We start from the raw sequence: 20,959 nt of genomic DNA on the forward strand, positions 1-20,959 counted from the left end.
GCTATTTTAAAAAAAAGTTTTTTTTTAATTTATTTCATTTATGAGTACCCTGTAGCTGTCTTCAGACACACCAGAAGAGGGCATCAGATCCCATTACAGATAGTTGTGGTTGCTGGGAATTGAACTCTGGAACAGCAAACAACCAGTGCCCTTAACTGCTAAGCCGTCTCTCTAGTCCCAGAGGAAGCTATTTTAAAGCTAGGAACATATAGTTCCCCTGGCTGTCCTGAAGGCCTGCACCCAGGCCTGCAGGTGCATTCTCAGCCACCCCTTACTGTGTCCAAGAGCAGTGCTGATGACAGTGGCTTGCTAGAGTCATTTAGATGTGTGTCCTTGTTTGTGTGCGCATTGCCTTGTGCTGTGATTCCAGAGGACATGCAGAGCTATTGGCTGGAAATGTATGTTCCATGGATCAGTCTTCCCCTCTTTAGTCTGCTGCCTTCCCCAGCAAGTAGCTTGCTTTTCATCAGTCGTGTCCTTGTGAGCATTCAAGATGGTCCTGAGATTTCTTCTCTTTAAGAAGACAAGTAATGGCAACAGCTTGGCAGGGCAGGAGAGAGTCAGGAAATAGAAGTTTCAGTGAGGGTCAAGAGCATACATAGCAGAAATAGGAATAAGGACAGAAAGTTAGGGTCAGGATTCAGGATTGTCCAGGACAACTCCAGCAGAAGGCTGTTTTGGTTGGCTAAGATCTGGTACTTAATGCTAGGTCAAATGCATGATAGCCGGGAGTTTGAGGCTGCTTTAGCATGACAGGCAGCTCCTTGAGAGGAATCCACAGAGAAATACATCTATCCAGAAACACAAAGCTCCTCAGACTGTTAGGGAAGAACAGACAGAAGCATAATTCTGTAGGTAACAGTCCGGCTTTCCTCTCTAGCTGGAAGGGAGCAGGATTTCCATCTGCAAAACAGTGGCAGGACTATAGAAGGGCGGCGGTCAGGAGGGAGGGAGGGTACCTGAGGGAAGAGCTGAAAACAGTTCTGCTGGCTTGAAAACATCCATAAGCCAAACGCTGAGCACAAACCCCACTGAGGTACATATTCATGAAGTTTCAGAACTCAGAAGAGGTACATACAGCTCTGTTGGGGAAGAAAAAGCATGTGTCCTGAAAAGAATTTAGTACTTAGTGGCATGGTCCTTCTGACAAGGACCATGTGCTGAGCTGCAGCCCATGGTGCAGTGCTTTCAAATCACTTTGTCGCCTGACATTACATCACCAGTCTAACAAGAAGGAAGCTTGCACAGCTTCTAGAAATTCACTTCTGCAGCCCTTTCTTTTTTTTCTTTTCCTTTAAAAAATTTTTCTTTTACCTTTTTTAGTTTATAAGAGTAGGTGATGTGCCTGTATGTATATCCATGTACCATGTGTTTGCAGTGACAACAGAGGCCAGAAGAAGGTGTCAGATTGCCTGGAGTATTGTTACTGAAAGTTATGTAGTGGTGTGTGCTGGGAATCAAACCGGAGTCATTGCAAGGACAGTCAGTGCTCTTAACTAGTGAGCCACCTCTCCTGCCCCTTCCTCCCTACTCCCACCCCCACTCAGACAAGGTCTCACTATGAAGCTTTGGCCATCCTGAAACTACGATACAGACCAGGCCTGAAACCTACAGAGAACTGCCTGCCTCCGTCTCTAGCCCAAACCCTGCCTATGCAGGGATTAAAGGCCTGTGCCACCATGCCAGGCTTATTAAAGAGACACTTTTATTTTCCAGCAAGATGAGATAGCAGTTGCAGGAGGGCAAGTCATGGAATGACTGAGTTAAAACATTGAAGTGAACAGTACTGGATAGGTAAGGATGTCAGTGGTTCCTTTTGATGGATCTCTATTCCTCTCCCCTCCCTGTCATTTTGAATCAAATCCAGATGAGTGAATCGGGGGTTCGAGATAAAGCTCAGCTGTTAAGAGCACTTATTCTTACAGAGGACCTGGGTTCAGTCCAGCACCTATACAGTGGCTCACAGCCATCTGTAATTCCAGTTTCTGGGGATCAGACCCACCCTCTTCTGACCTCCCCCAGCTTATTTATGGTGCAAATGCATACATGCAGGTAGAATATTCATATGCATAAAATGAATATTTTTAATTTAAAATTTTTGATTCAAAATAGAAGTTGAATGTAGAAAAATACCTAGCCCTTGGCAAAAAGTGACCATAGGATTCTGGAAAGATGTACAGAATGCCAGTAGCCTATGAGGGTGTGCTCAGCATTGCTGAGACCATAGGAGGGTTCTGATTTCAGCTGAATGAGCCAGTTAGTGTAGTCAGATTCACAAAGAAGGAGAGGGGGACTGGGAAGAGGGGAGAAATGGGCAGTTTCTGTTTTGAAAGGGGGGATGTGCTAGTTACATGGCAGTGGGAATAATAACACTACTAAGACGTGGTCCTTTTTTTTTTTAATGATAATATATCACTTATTTAGACAAACTGACCTGCAAGTAAGTCTTTCTGCCCTAATGTCCTGTGTTAGCTTTTTACATTTGTTTTGAGAACATTATACATGAGCACTGCATCTGTATCACGTTCACCTTCCTTTAATTCTTCCATGCTTCCTCCCTCCCAAATGTTTAATTATAACTGATACATATATATATATATATATATATATATATATATATATATGTGTGTGTGTGTGTGTGTGTGNTGTGTGTGTGTGTGTGTGTGTGTGTGTACCCACATTACACACCTTTGTGCAGTCTGCTGAGTACATTTAGCATTGCCTGTTTGTACACATGCCCAGGGTTGACCTCTCGAGGGATTAGACAACGTGACAATGCGAGAGCTTGTCCATGGGGGAACGTGATTGTCTCTCTCCGAGCAGCCGTTGACCACCGTAGCCCTTCGTTTAGGGGTAGAACCTTGTGGAGTTTCCTGTGTCAGTGTTGGCATGTGTGCTGGCCTTGTTGAGGGAGTGATGCTGCAAGTTCCTGGGTGCATTTTCCCTGTCATGACTAAGCAGTGCTGACTGGCTTAGTGTCCCAGGCTGCTCCCTGTTCCATGACGCCCCCTTACCTCAGGAGTGGCAGTTGTGCTGCAGGTCCACTGGGGCTGGGCATGCCTCTGTCAGCTGCTCTCTGGATGTGGCCAGTGTGGCTCTCTGTAGTAAACCTTTATCTATTGCAAAAAGAAAGAGTCTTTGATGAAGGGAGAAAACCATGCTTGCTCAATGGGGCCTGAGGCCTGTGAACTGCACAGACAGGCCTGAGCAACACATACTTTAAAATGCTTAAAAGAGAAAATTGCTGCATATACGTTAGCAGAAGTCTTAGTTTTTTAAAACTAGTGTACTGAAGGGTTAATGCCCCCCACCCCTTCTGCTCCATTCATCCACAATGGCTGCCCCAGGAGGAAGGACTCAGGAAGTTGATTGTTACCCCCCATGCCATAGCTGGGTGGATGTCAGGGCATAGGGCAGCCCAGGGAAGCGCTCTGGGGGCAGGGAAGCAGGCCAGCCAGAGGACTACATAGTGAGACCCTGCCTCAAAGGAATAAAGAAAAGGTTCCACAAAAAGAGAAAACAACAGAGCCAGGCTGTAGGGTGAGGGATCAGATTCCCCCCTGGAAGTCTCCACCCTGGAAGGAACTTCCCCCACTAAGAAACCCTATATAAAGTTTGTCTTCTGGCCAGTTTCCTGCTGCTTCTTGCCCAAGCAAGGGCAGCCACCCTCTTATGTCTCTCTCAATAAATCTGTGTGAGGTTTGTTGTGTGGTGTGACTTTATGGTATTCCTTGACTCTCCACTGCCTTGATGTCTTTCCCTTTAGAGCTGTAACACCTTCATTGGGGGAAGCTTTCCTCTTCAGAGTTGTAGCACTTCCATTGGGAAGAGCCTTTCCTCTCAGAGCCACAACACTTACACAGGCCCTATCCACTATTACCAAAGCTGCAGAAAAGAAACAAGCCCCACGTTCACTGGGATGGATCATTAAGTCACACAGAGTAAAGGGGGTAATAAGTACACCTCATTTATTGCTTTTAAAAAGAAGCATATGACCAGGTAGTGGCGTGCACTGCAAGTCAACCCCAGTACTCAGGAGGCAGAGGCAGCAGGTCTTTGTGAGTTCGAGGCCAGCTTGGTCTACAGAGCCACTTCCAGAGCTGTTACACAGAGAAATTCTTGAAGAAAGAAAGAGGAAGAAAGGAAGAAAAATTTGGTTTGGTTCAATTTCAAGACACTCCTGCTTCCCTGCTTCCTGGGATTTGCAGGTGCGCACCACCAAGCCACCAGCTAGAGCCACAGTGCTTTTGTTTTGTGGAGGATGTGGAGGGTGGTGACCCAGGGCCATATTTATGTTGGAGCAAGAGCTTTGCCCCCAGTCCCATGAAGAGCGTTCTTGAGGACACCCAAGAAACTTTCAGCTTACATTACCTCTAAGATGACGCCAGTTGACACACAGGAAAGGGGTCTTTCCTTTCCTCTTTGTACTGTGAGTGCTTTCCCATGGGCATGTATTATAAAATACAAATGTGATTAGATATTAATAATGAAAAGTGGCAGATGTACAGTTAGAGTGGGAGTGGTTGTTACTGGGGTGCTTTGTCATGGGAACAGCCAGCTGAAGAGTCACTGGCCTTAGTCACTTTAATGTTGCAGATGAGCTATTTTATTCCTCCTACCATTGAATATCTCTGTAACAAGAACAAGCCCCTACCTCCCTACCTGCTCTTTTACAGTTCCTCTCTGAGGGTAATTGAAGGTTCTCTGTGTGCTGTAGGCTGAGAAAGCCTGACTGTGGCAGCTGGCAGCCACTACTGTCACATAGATGTATGACTGAAGCTGCATGGTTGCAGCATACCTGGTCACACACAGAACTGCCTGCAGCTGGAATGCAGTGCATGCAAACAGCTCAGTGTGTTTACATCTTTTACCATGGAAACATTCCTGGAGATTATCTCTAAGATCATGAATAGTAATTTTTCAGAGTTGGTAATATGTAGAGATTCTGGAGTCACCTGAAAACTCTAAATACTGCTAATGCCAGTGTCCTGTCCACAAAGATTTCATTGAGATGGGTTGCAGCGGGCTGGCTTTGGAAGTTGATAAGCTTCCCAATTAATTCTGACCGGAAGCCACAGACTGAGTACACTGTTTTAAAGGAAAAATATTCACAGATACCCCCACCATATCAATTTAAATTGATTTTTATTATGATAGTATTTTGTGATTGCCTCTAGTTTGAAATTCCTTATGGGTAGTTGCATGTAAAATATATTGGTAAATGCAAAATTATTAAATAAAAGCAGCATCTATGCATGAACGATGCCTTGGCTAAAGCTTTTGGGCACATTATTCTTCTAGGCTAGCTGCTGAATGTGTCTGCCCACCGTATTAGTCTAGGTCCAGACAGGCTGTAGAAGCTGTACAGTGGTATAAATGGATGTTTCATTCAAGAAATAAGTTGGGATAATAGGATTAACTGGAACCTGGGCGTGGTGACACACGCCTTTTATTCTAGTGCTCAGAAGTCAGAGACAGAGGGATCTCTGAGTTCAAGGCCAGTCTGATCTGTATACTGAATTCCAGGCCAGCCAGGACCACATATGGAGACCCTGTCTCAACAAACAAGCAAACAAACAATTAACTTTAGAAAGTGGCATGAACCCTAAGCTGATGAAGCCCTAGCTAATAAGAAGGGAGCCCCACTGGAAAGCTGTCACACTAGAAGCAGTGCACAGATTTGCTGAATGAGCATCAGGAAGCACTTTAAGCTACCTGCTCTTCAACTAGAGCACGCGCAAAAATGCAAGCCAGTCACAGCCAGCAGCCCCTCAGCCAGTTGCTTGTGCTCCCAGTGGAAAGGAGCCTTAGGCATATTGATGGCTAGGTATGTGTGTTGGGTATCAGTGCAGCAGGCCTGGAGCCCACTGTTTCTGTTATGAGGACCACTTTATTGGGAGACCCATGGGAGACATGGGTGGGTGGCTAATAATAAGAGGACTGGAATAAGATCAGTGTTGGGTGTGCCACTGGATGGGATGCTAGACTGCCAGAGCTAAGGTTGCGCATGCTAACTAAGCCTAGGTCTGTAGCCATCATCAGGGTTTCATGCCCACATCGCAGTGCCACAGTACCAGGTGTCAAGAGGGTCCTTCTTCCTGCAGTGCCCTCTACCAGGAGAAAGCCCCCTGTGGTGCTGATTGAAGGACAGGGGCCAAAGCCTGGGTTATTGGAAGAGCATGGAGCTATCAGGAGATAGTAACCACTGATAGACACTACCTGGGCTAGCTATAGCTCTACAGCCCAGCTGTTGGCTGTCTTGACTTTTTAAAGCAGAATTCCTCTGTGTTGCATATCTTGTAATAGCTCTCCAGCTGAACAGGGGTCTATATAAAAAGATAATCCTTTTGTCAAACAAACATGAAATTAGAGCACACGTAGGAATCATCTTCAAAGAACCTGATTTGTTGGGTAAGGTAGATAGAAATCACAAATGCACATTTCTAATAGGTAACACCCAGTGATGGCAGTCTCTGAGGCAACGCTTTGATAGTCCCTTACTCTGTAGACCCCATGCAAAGCCCTGCACTAGTCTATTTCTCCACAATTGTGGGCAGAACAAATGAGACAGTTAAGCTACTTGACCAAAAGGCAGGGCAATTGCTATAGTACTGGAGGTGAACCTCCATTTCTGACACGCTCTCAAAGTGGCTCTATCCTGTTTATGACAGTGTCTAGCTCAAGACTTTCTGCACAAATAATATCCCTGTCCTGTATCTTGAGTGTTGAGTTTCAAACCCAGGGCCTCTCACATACAAGACAAACAAGCACTCTACTTCTGAGCTTCGGTAATAGCACCTCCTACATACAGATTGGTCTTCAGTTTACCCTGTAAGCCACTCAGGACTGAAACTTGTGATTCACTTGCCTCAACCTCCCAGACAGGATTACAGTCCTGTGCCACCAGTCCTGGTTGCTTTTTTACTTCTTCATTGGATTTAAAGTAGACATCATACTAACACTGCTCCTTAATTTAATAGGGTAAAAGAACAGGAAACACAAGAAGAGGAACGTTTGATGGAAGAAAAGAAAAAGAAAAAGCAGGAAGACAAGAAAAAGAAGGAAGGTGCTCAGAAAAAGGTTTGCTAGAATTCCTTTTTCCATGTCCTCCTGTGTCACATCCTTATCAACATAGCTGTCACATGACCAAGGTTGATTCTATTACTGTTTTAAATCAATATGTTGAGTCTATAATTAGTAAATATAGATGTTGAGTCTATAATTAGTAACTATAGATACTTGACTAGTGAAGCGAGCACAGTGCCAGCTACTGAAGGTCTTTTCTGAAGACGCACGGAAGCCTTGTGTCTGGGACCGTGTACTTAATGTGTAAAGAATGTTCGTGCTGCCTCCTGAGGATGGACTGTGCCCAGCCCAGAGCAGCTCTATCTGAGATACCAGGGAGAACCAGGAAACCCACAGTATTAGTAAAGCTAGAAATCCTTTTTTCAGTCTTAGTAAATATTCTTTATAAATCATTATAAATAAATAAGTTCTATAAACCAGTCTGGAGAGATGACTCAACAGTTAGGAACATTAAAAAATCTGTTTTTTAGAGTTCTTTAAACTTTATAGTCATATTTCCATTTTCTTTTCTTTTTCTTTTCTTTTTTTTTTTTAAGAGTATTATTATATCTAAGTACACTGTAGCTGACTTCAGACGCACCAGCAGAGGGTATCAGATCTCATTACGGGTGGTTGTGAGCCACCATGTGGTTGCTGGGATTTGAACTCAAGACCTTCAGAAGAACAGTCAGTGCTCTTACCCATTGAGCGATCTCACCAGCCCCATATTTCCATTTTCATTGCGTAAAATAACCAAATTATACCACCCATCCTTGCTTTCATCTCTGTACTAAGCCATGATCTTGGAAGGATCCCTTCAAGACTGGCACATAGAGAGTGCAGGTGGTGTCCATAAAAATGTTTGCCGGTAACTAACTTAGCACTGTCATGCAGTCAGAGCAGGATTTTTTTTTTTTTTTTCAGTAATAAATTAGCTGAATAAAAGGCTTGCTTTAGGGAACTGGAGAGATGGCTCAGTGGTTAAGAGCACTGACTGCTCGTCCAAAGGTCCAGAGTTCAAATCCCAGCAACCACATGGTGGCTCACAACCATCTGTCATGAGATCTGATGTCCTCTTCTGGGGTGTCTAAAGACAGCTGCAGTGTAGTTACGTATAATAATAAAAAAATCTTTTAAAAAAGGGGGGGGCTTGCTTTAAAAATACACCCTCCCTTCTTCTCTCCCTCTCCCCCCTCCCCAAAATTAAAGTAAAAGAAAGAAAAACAGAGACAGGCAGATCTCTATAGGTTTGAGGCCAGCCTCCTCTGTACAGTGAATTCCAAGACAGTCAAGGCTCCATGTCTCAAGGAAACTAAGAAAAAGAAACCCTAAAATAATTAAAAGTTTGCTTATAAACCTTCCATCAGTGTGGACATTGCTACAATTGTTTCTAAAGAAGTTCTGATTTTTCTTTTTCCAGGCTGCTGATCAAAAAACCAAAGGTAAGTTTGTTTGTTTATTTTTATTCTTTGTGACAAGCGTACTTTTTATAGTAGTATCAAACTTTGCAATGGTGTGACTTTTGTAAAATTTATGTTTATAGGTGTTTTGCCTATATGTTTGTCTGTGTAGCAAGTGTGTACAAAGGCCAGAATAGAGCCTTGGATCCCCTAGACCTGGAACTGAGATAGCTGTGAGCCAGCCCCCGTGTGGGTGCTGTTGCGTACATGTCTTTGTCTTTCCTCGGACACAATTGCACATGTAGATACTTGCATTGTAAGGGCTTTTGCAAAGGTTCTGTCAGCTGTGGTCTGTACTAATACTCCATGTCTAGTTGGCATCTTGTAGTTTTGGTTTTTTTTTTTTTTTAAGATTTTTTAAAAATTTATTTTATGTATATAAGTACACTGTAGCTATCTTCAGACACACCAGAAAAGGGAATTGGATCCCATTATAGATGGTTGTGAGCCACCATGTGGTTGCTGGGAATTGAACTGAGGACCTCTGGAAGAGCAGTCAGTGCTCTTAGCCACTGAGCCATCTCTCCAGCCCTGCATCGTTCGTGTAGTTTTAAAGTCAAAACTATGTGTAGAATTTGAAATTGAGCAGGACTTGGATTAAGTTCTTGGTTTTATTTTACATAGTGCTGGGGCTACATCTGCCTGTTCCCTACACTCTCCCCAGAACCCTCACTCAGCTCCTGCCTTTAGACTTGTTCTAGGCCCTAGCATTAATGAGTCCCCTTGTTGCTGCTGTCACTGGTGACAGGAAGGAATCTAAAGCTACAGAGTTTGATACCAAAAATGGAGGATTTGTGGGACATCATACGGTGGGCCCTGGCCCCCTTTCTCCTAAGTCTGCAGCCAGTGGGCTCCAGAGCAGTGGTATCAGGGTGCCTTCAGAGAAAGACAGCAGCCCTCTCGGCAGGGGACCTTAGCAATCCCTCCCCATCTGCCAGTCTAGTAGAGAACACACTTCTCTCTCCCTTATAAATTTGAAAGTAATTTTTTGTTTGTTTGATTGTTTTAGAAATTCTGCCTTTCAAAATCATAATTAAAATAGAGATTGTCTCTGGCTATCTTTTCTTTTTTTAAAAAAACAAAATCATTTTGCAGGGGCGGGGTGCAGGGGGGCTGGAGAAATGGCTCAGGGGTTAGGAGCATCAATTCCCAGCAACCACATGGTGGCTCACAACCATCTGTAATGGGATCTGATGCCCTCTTCTGGTGTGTCTGAAGACAGTGACAGTGTGTTTACTTAAAACAACTAAATCTTTAAAAAATATTTATTTTTATTTTATGTGTTTGGGCATTGGGACTGTATGTAGATGTACATAAATATAGAGGCTGGAAAAGGGGATGTCCAGTCCCCTGGGACAAAAATTGTAGGTGTTTGTGAGCTGCCATGTGGGTGCCAGGAATCAAACCCTGGTCTCTGTTAAAGCAGCCAGTGCTCTTTAACCACCAAACCATCTCTCTAGCACCAGGCTAGTTTTTCAAGTCCTGGTCTGTGATTGCTTTATGGAATTCTCATTCTTGTTTTTAAGATCATGCCAAGTAGATGAGTTGTGGAACATCCTTTTTCTGGCATCAGAAACCCTGTACCATCAGGAACCCTGTTTTCTTTGTAGATGTGAGATACACTGTTGTCCCTCTCTGGAGCTGTTTGCAAATGGCGGGCCCACTCTTGTCTTTTCCGGGGTTTCTCCCCCTCTGGGCCTTCCCTGTCTCTGCTGTTAGAGGACACTCTGCATTAGTGCCTTCCTGTTACTAAGGCAAAACAGGACATTTACTGAAAACATTTGGGAGACAAAAACTGAAGGGTCATGAGTGTTTCTGCTCTCCCCCCCCCCTCTCTCTCTCTCACANACACACACACACACACTCCTAAGAGAAATGTCCTATTTCCCAGTCACTGTTTATTAACCACCCTGTATATCTCATTATATTAATGTCAATACACGTCGTCCACTGCTTTCCACAACTTATACTCCCCTCAAACCTGAGCACTAAGCCATTTAAAAGCCTTCCTGCCAGCCTGTTCATAGACAGAATCAGCCTGGCACATTCTCCTGCACCTTACCTTTGCAGTGGTTACTAAAGAAGGGTGACTGAACACCCAGGCTTCCTACCCCAGTGAGACCCTCAGTGTCTCACAGCAGGAGTATTGGGTAGGGGAGACTGCATCCTGTTGTAAAATGCGCTACCTTACATGTTACTGCTGCTTATTTAGTAACTGATGTCCAAATAGCAGCAATTTCTTTATTTAGGGCCCTGCCCTTAATTTGGGGATGAATAGTAATAATAGTTTTGTTTTTATCTGTGAACTTTGTGAGCCTCAATTTTGTATCATGTTTTCTGAGGCTGTTCATGGGTTGATTTGGGAGGTAGAAGGCAGAATTAACCATATGGTACTAATAAATGATTGATTTTATGTTCATGAAATAAAGTTTTCCTATAAAAAGCTTAAATTTAGTCGGATCATTTATGTAAGCAAGTGCTTTGATGTTTGTTTGTGGCTCTTCTCAGGAAATTACTAAGTTAGGGTCTCAGTGGGTTGATTGTGGGACTGACTGCTCACTTTGTAATTGCTGGTTCTCAGAAAACCATTGTTAAAGTTGGCGCGTGAAACCATATTCTTTCAGTGTGAGCACTAAACCCAGTACTACACACAAACACACTCTCTCTCTCTCTCTCTCTCTCTCTCTCTCTCTCTCTCTCTCTCTCTCTCTCTCTCTCTCTCTGTGTGTGTGTGTGTGTGTGTGTGTGTGTTATAAGTGAAATGCAATAAACTGCACATATTAAAAGAGAATAGTTTGCCACATGTTGAAATGTGTGCTCTTGTGAAACCAACAGCACCATCAAAATGACACCAAGCAATCCCCAAAAGTTTCTTTGTTCCTCTTCACCCGTTTCTGTTTTCTCCTCCTTGACTATCTGCCCTGAGCAGACACTGGCCTGCCTCTGCCATAGAATTGACTCTCTTATATAGTGTATAATGAATGGACTCATATGCCATTGTCTTGCTCAGCAGACTATGTGGGGATTCATCCACTTGTGGCCACTGGTTTCTCCCTTTTTCTTGCTGGGTACTGTTTGATTGTGCATGTGTACCATCACCTTGCCCATCCATTCACCCACTCATGGGCATTTTTTTTTTTTTCTGTTCTTCAGCTTTTATGAACATTTGTGTCAAGGTCTTAGAATGGTATATACCTGGATTTTTTTCTTGAGAAAATACATGGAAGAGAATAACTATAATCATTTTCTCAAGAGGCTGCGAACTCTTGAGTTTCCAAAGTGATTGTACTGTTTCACAGTTCTGCCTTCCACCAGCATGTGTTTTGGGCCTTGTTATGATTCCTAATACTTAATGGTGTTTGTCTTCATCAGGGTTCCATTTCCCTTGATGAAACACTGTGACCAAAAAGTAAGATGGAGAGGAAAGGTGAATCGGCTTACACTTTCATGTCACTGTTCATCAGTGAAGGAAGTCAGGACAGGAACTCACACAGGGCAGGAACCTGGACACAGGAGCTAATGCAGAGGACATGGAAGGGTGCTGCTTACTGACTTGTTCCCCATGACTTGCTCAGACTGCTTTCTTAGAGAACCCTGAATCACCAGCCCAGAAATGGCACCACCCACAGAGGCCTGAGCCCTCCCCCATCAGTCAGTAATTAAGAGCATACCCTACAGCCTGATGCTATGGGGGCTTTCTCTTTATTGAGACTACTCCCTTCTCTCACATGACTTTATCCTGTATCAAGTTGACATAAAACTGTCTAGCATAGTGGGAACATTATTTTCACGTCCTTATTTGCCATCTGTGTGTCTTGTTTGAGGTGTGTCTGTTCCCATCGGCTGCCTGTCTTCACACTGCTTACTTGTGAGTCTCAGCTGTCCTCTTGAGCGGCATGAAAGGCTCAGCACACTCTCCTATTAGCCTGATGTCTCTCTCACTGTCCTCTTTCTCAGCATGTGTGACTTGATAGCCTTGAAAGATGATGACATTCCTGCATAGTGCAAGCTTGCATTACTCACACTCTGCTACTGAAATTTACTAGTCAGCTCATTCGCTACATACAAAACTACATAGAGAAACTCAGTCTCAGGGAGAGAGATAGAAAAACCCTTTGTCCTTGTTTCATGGAAGATGGATGTAGATCACAACTATCCACTCCTCACGTCTTTAGTAACTGCAGTGGCTGCTGGGCAAACAGTGACTTGGTTGGATGAGGAAAGGAGTTTGGGAAGGGATCTGTGGGTAGTGCTAGACTGAGATTTGAAAGGTGACTAAAATTTCATAAGCCTGGGGCTGGTGAGATGGCTCAGTGGGTAAGAGCACCCGACTGCTCTTCCAAAGGTCCAGAGTTCAAATCCCAGCAACCACATGGTGGCTCATAACCATCCGTAACAAGATCTGACGCCCTCTTCTGGAGTGTCTGAAGACAGCTACAGCGTACTTACATATAATAAATAAATAAATAAATAAATAAATAAATAAATAAATAAATAAATAAAAATGAGCAAGAATTTAAAAAAAAAAATTTCATAAGCCTGGATGAAGTTAGACCCCCACAGAGAGAACAAGCTTTGCTGAGCTTAAGGGTGGGTGGTAGGACATTTTCAAGAACAAAACAGAAGATTGGTGTAGCACCTGAGGAGTGGCAGAGGAGAGTGTGTGGTCAGGGCTACAGGGTGCTAGCCTGCAAGAGGCAAAGACCTTTGTAAGCCTGCTGCAGTGGCCCTCTTCCTTCTCCCTCCAGCTTCTCTCACTGCTTCAGTGATTTGACATGGGCTCTCTCTTCTGGCAGTTTGAACATTCTACATTTGCTGGGAAGTAGACCAAGATTTTAGCTCTTTTCACAATTTACTAATTTATTAAAAATAATGCATGCAGTCCTGTGGAAGTTGTATTCAGCATATTTGTATCCTAGAACACCTGAGACCCAAGTCTACTCAAGGCTCTTTTTGAGATGGAGGAAGCCCTGTTTGTCCCAGAGTGTGCGCACTTGAGGGCGACAAACTGTGAAACAGGATGAGGAGAGCACTGGTAAGCTTTGTGCATCCTCGGTCTTCTACCATCGTCTGCCCAGTATGTTGCTGTGGAGGAAATCGACATGGATGAGTTCAAAAGGCCAGGGTCATTAATGTTGTATGGCTCACTCAGCTTGATACAACACAGCTGTCAACCTTATTATTCTTATTGTTAGTAGCTACTGTTAAAATAACTTTACAGTTAACATTAATGTTATCTAGGGCATGATATTGAAAGTAGCACTTAATTTTAATACCTTTCAGAGTAACTTGTGCAATGCATTTGGTACAGAACATATCTGCAAACATCAGTTTTCAGGCCCACTAGATCACACAGATGGCCCCTTGACACCATCCTCCCTACCGCCACAGGCCAACAACTGGATAAATCAGTTGTACAGCTGTTGAACGAAGGGCACCTTCTTCCTCAGAAGACCATGAGGCAAAGAAAGGTGCTGGAGAGGTGGTTTGTGTCGTAAGCAGTGATGGTAGTCTAACCATGCACACTACATTGAGAACTCTGTAGCAGCAGAGCATGGGAAGGAACAGGTAGGCAGATCTATCTTTTGCCAGCAGGTGTCGCCCTCACTTAAGAAAATCATGAAACTAAGACTTAGCTTGCTGGAAGCTTTTTAAAAAGATAACTGTTCATTTGAAATGTGGCCCTAGATTCATTTGTCTGAAGAAGAGGATGGCAGAGTGGTCTTGATACCCTATGTCTCAGGACAGGAATAGAATCAGAAATTTAGATCTGAAAAAAAGCAGAAAGCCAAAAAAAAAAAAAAAAAAAAAATACTGGCTTAATCAGAAGTCTTCTCAGCACATTCTATGCAGAGGCCCGCCCCGCAGGGCAGCTCCCCCTGCTCAGGATTGTTGGCTGGGTACCTCACTGCTCCCTCGTCCACCCATCTCCTTTTACTGAGTCCCAAAGGACCAGCTCAAGGTGTTAGCAATTCTGGCAGCTGGAAGCAGTCTGTGAAAAGAAACATGTCGATCAAAAACTGAGCATGTTCATGCTACTCTCCAGGCCTCCCAGTCTGTGTCTGTGATATATAGGAAGTTATGTTTCTCCATTTGGGTAGCTGGGAATTGAACCCTGCTTCTCTGGAAGAATAGCCAGTACTCTTAACCGCTGAGCTATCTATCTAGCTCCAAGAAAACAAAATCTTTTTTTTTAAGATTTATTTATTATATGTAAGTACACAGTACTTCAGACATACCGGAGGAGGGCATCAGATCTCATGACAGATGGTTGTGATCCACCATGTGGTTGCTGGGATTTGAATTCAGGACCTTTGGAAGAGCAGTTGGTGCTCTTAACCACTGAGCCATCTCTCCAGCTCAAGAAGATAAATTCTAAAATGTAATATATTTCTGAGAAACTTGCTCAAACTTTTCTTGTTGGAGAACACACTTTCATTTCCTGGAAAAGTCCTGTCCAACAGAAACACAATGCAAAGGGCTAAGTGTGTACCTCAGTGATAGAGTGTGTAGGTTTAGCGTGTGTGAGGAGGCCCTAGATGTGATCCTCAGGAGGGAAAGAATAAGAGGAGAGAGAAGACAAGGTAAGAAGGAGGAGGAGGAAGGAGAGAGAGGGAGAGGGAGGAGAGAAGAAATTGCACTTAGCTCACAGTGATGACATATGCCTATAACTGTCCAGATGGTTGAAGCAGAGGGTCGCTTGAGTCCAGGTGTGTGAAGCCAGCCTGGGCTTCATGTTTTCTTTTGTTTGAGATGTGGTCTCATGTAGTTTGGGCTAGCCTTAAACTTGCTATGTAGCTGAGATTACTTTGAACTCCTTATCATTCTGCCTGTACTGTCCAGTGGCTGAGATGAGAGGCTCATGCCACCATGACTGGTCCCATGGGGACTCTCTCTGTCTTACACTCACAGCACATCTCGGTAGCCTCACATGGTTACAATTTTTATTTTCCCAGTTGTTGATTCAGTTGAATAAGAAATCATGGGTTGTGCTTCATTGCTGTCCTACAGAAAGAAACAATTGGCTCATCCCCAGGGACTTGTTGCTCCACTCTTGGATATCTTCATTTGGAAGGGAAATGACTTCCAAGTGGCCCTTCCCAGCTAACAGCTGAAGATAAAGATACAGGACTCAGGGCTGGAGGCAGCACTGGGGTTGTATTTGCTTCAAAGACGAGGCTATATGGGTGTCCACTCTTGAATAGCCCAGAGCATGAATGAGAACAAAAATTTGGAGTCCGTTGGTGTGAAGGTCCCAGAGAGCAGTAAGGGGTAGGCAGCTGCTCCTGACCATCCTGGTGAGTGTGGCTCTCTTGTACTTGGAGCTCTCTGCTGGGATGGAGAGGAGGGGCTGATGCCTCTGAACATGTGCCTTCCTCTGTTAAAAGTATGACCTCCCCTTTTCATTCTGTAATGATGAACAAGATCTTCACAGCAAAGAACATGGTAGGGGATGGCATTCATATTTGTTCAAAATCATCTGCATTCTTTGAGGTAGTATGTGCAGAAGACCTGAGGATACAGGGCTGCAGTCTTTTCCTAGGGGACTTGTGTGTCCAGTAGTATAAGAATACAAATAGTTTCTGTTCTGTACCAGTAAACAGCAAACTTCTCCTATAAAGGACTGGGTGGTGACTGTTACAGAGTTAGGAGCCCATAACTGGTCTCTGCCATGCACACTTTGTTTTCCCCCTCCCATCCTTTAAAATCGTGAGAAGCAATTTTCTGAGTTTCTGCCAGTCTTTACTCTCTCCTGGAGCAGTTATCAGGTGAAAAGGGAGGTTTCATGGACATCACACACGCCTAATATGCCAGACAAGCAACATGGGACAAGGACTGAATATTCTATATTCATATGTCTTAGCCTTTGGTGGCTCAGATAGAAAGTAAAGTAACTGACTTACAGCATTTGCTTACTTAATATGAATTTCTTTTTCTGTAATGGTTTTAGCAACAACAACAAAAATTAGCCCTGAATTTGTCCTTTTGTCTAGTTAGTTAGTTAGTGAAGGGATAGTACATAGGGCAGGAGGGTGTATATTCCACAGTCACATGTGGAGGTCAGAGAACAGTGTTGTAGGATCAATTCTCTTTCCACCTTTACATTGGGCTCCGGGAATTGAACTCAAGTCTCCAGGTTTATAAGGCGAATACCTTTATGTGATGAGCTGACTTCCTGTCTCTTTCAATCTTTTGTAAAAATACTGTGGTATAGTAGGATAGACCTGGATTGGCTTCTGGTGCTGATCTGTGACTGTGTTGTCACTGGCTTAGTCATCTTTGTGGCTTGGGCAGTCGGGAGGCAAGAGTGACCCTCAGCGGTAACCACAGGAGAGAGGTCTTTGGGCCTGAAGACTAGAAGTAAGAACATAGGGTCAGACTGTAGCATTGGATTTAAGAACCAGGAAGTCGGGCTGGTGAGATGGCTCAGTGGGTAAGAGCACCCGACTGTTCTTCCAAAGGTCCAGAGTTCAAATCCCAGCAACCACATGGTGGCTCATAAGCATTCGTAACCATCTGAAGACAGCTACAGTGTACTTACATATAATAAATAAATAAGAACCAGGAAGTCATTATCAGCTTGCACAGTGTGCCTTTATGGGCAAATAAAAACACCACAAACAGAAGAGGAAGATAGGGAGGAATGGGAAATAAGGAGCAGGAAGAGGCAGTGACACAGTCTGAGACATCTGGCTTTTACAGAGGAGGGAACTTAGAAGGAGCTGGGAGAGTGGGCTGGGGAGTTATCCAAGGCTGTTGGAGAAAGGAACATTTCTCCACCTTCCACGGCAACATGAGTGACCGTGAGATTCTTTTCTCTTGAAAGAATGGTATCTGCAGTATTGAAGCAAGAAAAGATGTAAACATCTATAAACAAGTTAATCTAATACCCAACCTTTAGGTCTTCATCTCTGTTCTGGAGAGTCATGGGTGGAAAATCATGGCCCATGAAGACACCATCCATCTTTCATCTTTCCCTGAAACCTGCCACCTGGTATACATGTGCCACTAGAAAAGAAGGAAGCAAAACATGCAAATAAAAACAGTGCCTCAGCAGCCGGGCGTGTTGGCACACGTCTCTAATCCCAGCACTCCGGAGGCAGAAACAGGCGGATTTCTGAGTTCGAGGCCAGCCTGGTCTACAGAGTGAGTTCCAGGACAGCCAGGGCTATACACAGAAACCCTGTCTCAAAAACAAAACAACAAAAAACAAAACAAACAAAAAGTGCCTCTATATGATGTTAGCATTTGGGAAATTTGTCGCACTGTGAGAGACTATAGTCTTATTCTTAGATGAGTGTTAACAGGTGTGTAGCACAAAGAAAAGTGTGTTGAAGCCGGGTGTGGTGGTGCACACCTTCAATCCCAGCACTCGGGAGGCAAAGGCAGGCAGATTTCTGAGTTCGAGGCCAGCCTGGTCTACAGAGTGAGTTCCAGTACAGCCAGGACTACACAGAAAAACCCTGTCTCGAAAAACTTAAAAGAGAGGGGGGGGAGAAAAATGAAAAGAATAGTGTGTTGATTGCATTTCTGTTGTGGCAGAAACTTAGGAAGGTTTTGCCTAATTGCTTTTATTTTTTTCTGCAGAGTAAAGTCAAATTTATCTTCTGGGAATGAGAGGCTAAGGTAGGGTATTAACACAGTAGAGGCTTGGAAGTGAAAGGTGTTTGGATGGGTTGTTGACACAGGAACACGTGGGTTATCAGCACCTTGCTCTAGAAAGGGCACCCTGAGAGCCTTAGGCAAAGCCACTGCAGATAGAGGATTCAGTGGCTTTCTTGATAGGCACGGGTGATAGATAGAACCTAGTAATCAATAGAGCCCATGCCGGAAGACCGCGATGGGTTAATAAAGGAAAGGAGAAAGCTTATAGACCCTAGTGTGTCTTAGACTAGTAGTAACTCGGAAGGGCTTACTTGTACCTAAGAGAGAGACCTGGCATGACTAGGGAGATGTCTCAACAGTCAACCACACTTTCAGTTCTTCCAAAGGACCCAGGTTTCATTCCCGGCACTCACGTAGCAGCATATAGTCATCTGTAACTCTAGTTCTAGGGGATCTGATGCACTCTTCTGGCCTCCATGGGTACTAGGAGGCAGGCAAAACACTCCAACACGTAAATAAAATACCTGGAATTGTTTCTTAACTCATTAGTATAAAGCTTTTATTCAGCCATAAAAGGAAAGACATTTATAAGTTAATAGGTAGAAACTTTCCCTCTCTATTTTGGATAATGGTTTACACTGAGAATGATGGTAGGTCTGGGTATTAAGGGTCAGATCAAAAGATCTGTGCGCTGACACACTTGCTAGTGTTTGTAAAGCAGGCTGTCTGCATCCTTGTCCACACATCTGGGACAGCACAGCAGTGTTGCAGGTAAGGTCTCCATAAATGCTCACTCTGTCGTTGCCATAACCCAGCGTGCAGAGGACTGTTGTTTGTGTAGACATCACACAGAAGACAGTCCCTCAGGCAGCTAATATACATACAAACTAACAAGTGGTGCCTCCTCAGGCTGCTGTGTATATTTTATTTGAATTTTAAGGTGTTACTGAAGCTTTGGGTCATTTTTCCTTTTGGGTCTTTTCAGTGCCAGAACTTACTAAGACCTGTTCAAGCCAGCCCCAACCTGCCGGTACCAGTCCCAGTACTTCCACCAGCACTATTTCTAGCGGCAGCAATGGCAAACGTGCATCTGCCTGTGGCCAGCAGCCAGCTGCATCCCGTTACCTGCCTCGGGAGGTGCCTCCACGATTTCGCCAGCAAGAACAGAAGCAGCTGTTAAAGAGAGGCCAGCCATTGCCCACAGGGGGTCTGAGCAGTGTGAACCCAGCGCAGGCTGCTGGACCTGCAGGGGCCAGCCCTCCTCCCCTCCCTGGAGCTGGGGCACAGCAGCATCCCAGCAAGCTCCAGCAAGGTAAGAACCATGAAGACTGGACTTGTTTGGTGTTAGGGATAGGATGGGGACCTTGAAATTGCTAGGCAGGTGTATGGCCACTATGCTGTTCCCTCAGTCCTGAGGCTTGCTTTCCATGTGCCTATGTTACCTACTACTCAGACTGAGATGAGAGGAATTTTTGTGTCTTACCTAGAGTTTGAGGCTAGCCTTTGCACCATAGTGGCACCTTGTCTTGAAAAATCTATAGATATATAAGTTCACACATACACACAGACTGGGCAGGAAGCATATCTAGATACTTGGATGATCCCCATAGAACACGACCTTGCACACACGAGTTGTATAGAGTATAACTCTTATGGATAAAAAAAAAAAAAAAAGTCTGAAAATTGAATGAGTCTATATAATGAGTATAAATGAGAAGTTGCTCTGAGCTCCCAGACAGCTTCATTTTCCCTCCTCTTCCCCCTCCAGTGTCTGTCAGTGCTGAGTGTTACTATCACCTTGCTGACCCAGCAGCCCCCTCAGACACCACCATCGTCTTAATGGGCAAATTCAGTTTTCTTGCCACCACAGCTATGTCTGGTCAACACGTGTTGTCTGCGTGGCCTCAGCTGTGACAGTGTTTATTTTTCCCTTGAGGTCTGTGTGAAGGGCTGCCCTGCACTGCTTGTATTTGGAGATTCCTGTGTCTGTCCCCCGTCACTCCTTTTGGATCTGTAATGTATCTGAGTGCTGAGTATATCAGAGTCTCACCTCTCAGCTGAGTTGAGAGCCTGGGGAATGTCCGAGCTTGCAGTGTGTGACTGACTGGGTGGGGTGGAAGTCTCTACTGCTTCTGCCACCTCTAGCCCTGCATCCTCATCTGAAAGGAGAGGTCTGCTCTCCAGAATACACTCCCTTTCCTTTCCAACTCAAATACTGTTCCACAGAGGTTGAGTTGTCCATGGTGGACACTGATAGCATAACACAGTGTTGTAGAGTAACCACAGACATCTAAGTGAGCAGCTTTTGTCCTTCCAGACCACAGCTGCCATGGGACCTGAGCCAAGTCACAGTCCCCTATCAGGTAAAAAGGGTCCTCCTTTTCATGTTGTGTCATCTTGCCTGTAAAAGGCGTTCTGCAAAAGGAAAAGTCACAAGTGTGTATCGTGGTACTGTGGAGGCCAGGGTATCTAGTTAGGCAGTTCTTCACCTCTCCAGCTGTGGACTCTAGTCTGCCACGCCATGCAGTCATGTGTTCTACTTGTGACTTATATGCAGTGTACTGTGACTTAGGCTTTCTGCTGTCCTCCTAGAGTTGACTATGTAGGAGCTTCTCCTTTTCACGTTTTAAATGCTTTACTAAAATCAAACCTAGGTCCAATTCTGTTAGTGCATTTCAGTGTATTCCACAGGGATCATAAGTTTGCTTGAATCAAAACTTAATTCCTTTTTTTTTTTTTTTTTTTTTTTTTTCTTTTTTCCTTTCCTTTTCTTTTATTGTTGTGACATCTTCTCCCCTGATAGGCCAACAATAGTCAGAGTATTTGTG

General features: G+C 44.2%; 1 protein-coding gene across 3 annotated transcripts in view; it reads left to right on the top strand.

Moving 5' to 3' along the window:
- The window catches only part of Tnrc6c (trinucleotide repeat containing adaptor 6C), a 109,968-nt gene that overhangs the window by 40,087 nt on the left and 48,922 nt on the right, over positions 1-20,959 (top strand). For all 3 annotated transcript variants that reach the window (XM_029546409.1, XM_021213924.2, XM_021213926.2), the window contains exons 2-4: positions 6,981-7,080; positions 8,486-8,507; positions 19,117-19,443. In XM_029546409.1, the coding sequence (XP_029402269.1) occupies positions 7,018-7,080; positions 8,486-8,507; positions 19,117-19,443 (412 nt within the window). In that variant the 5' untranslated portion in view covers positions 6,981-7,017. The remainder of the gene's footprint in view (positions 1-6,980; positions 7,081-8,485; positions 8,508-19,116; positions 19,444-20,959) is intronic.

This window comes from Mus pahari, chromosome 14 (assembly GCF_900095145.1).
Source record: "Mus pahari chromosome 14, PAHARI_EIJ_v1.1, whole genome shotgun sequence".
Lineage (NCBI taxonomy): Eukaryota > Metazoa > Chordata > Mammalia > Rodentia > Muridae > Mus > Mus pahari.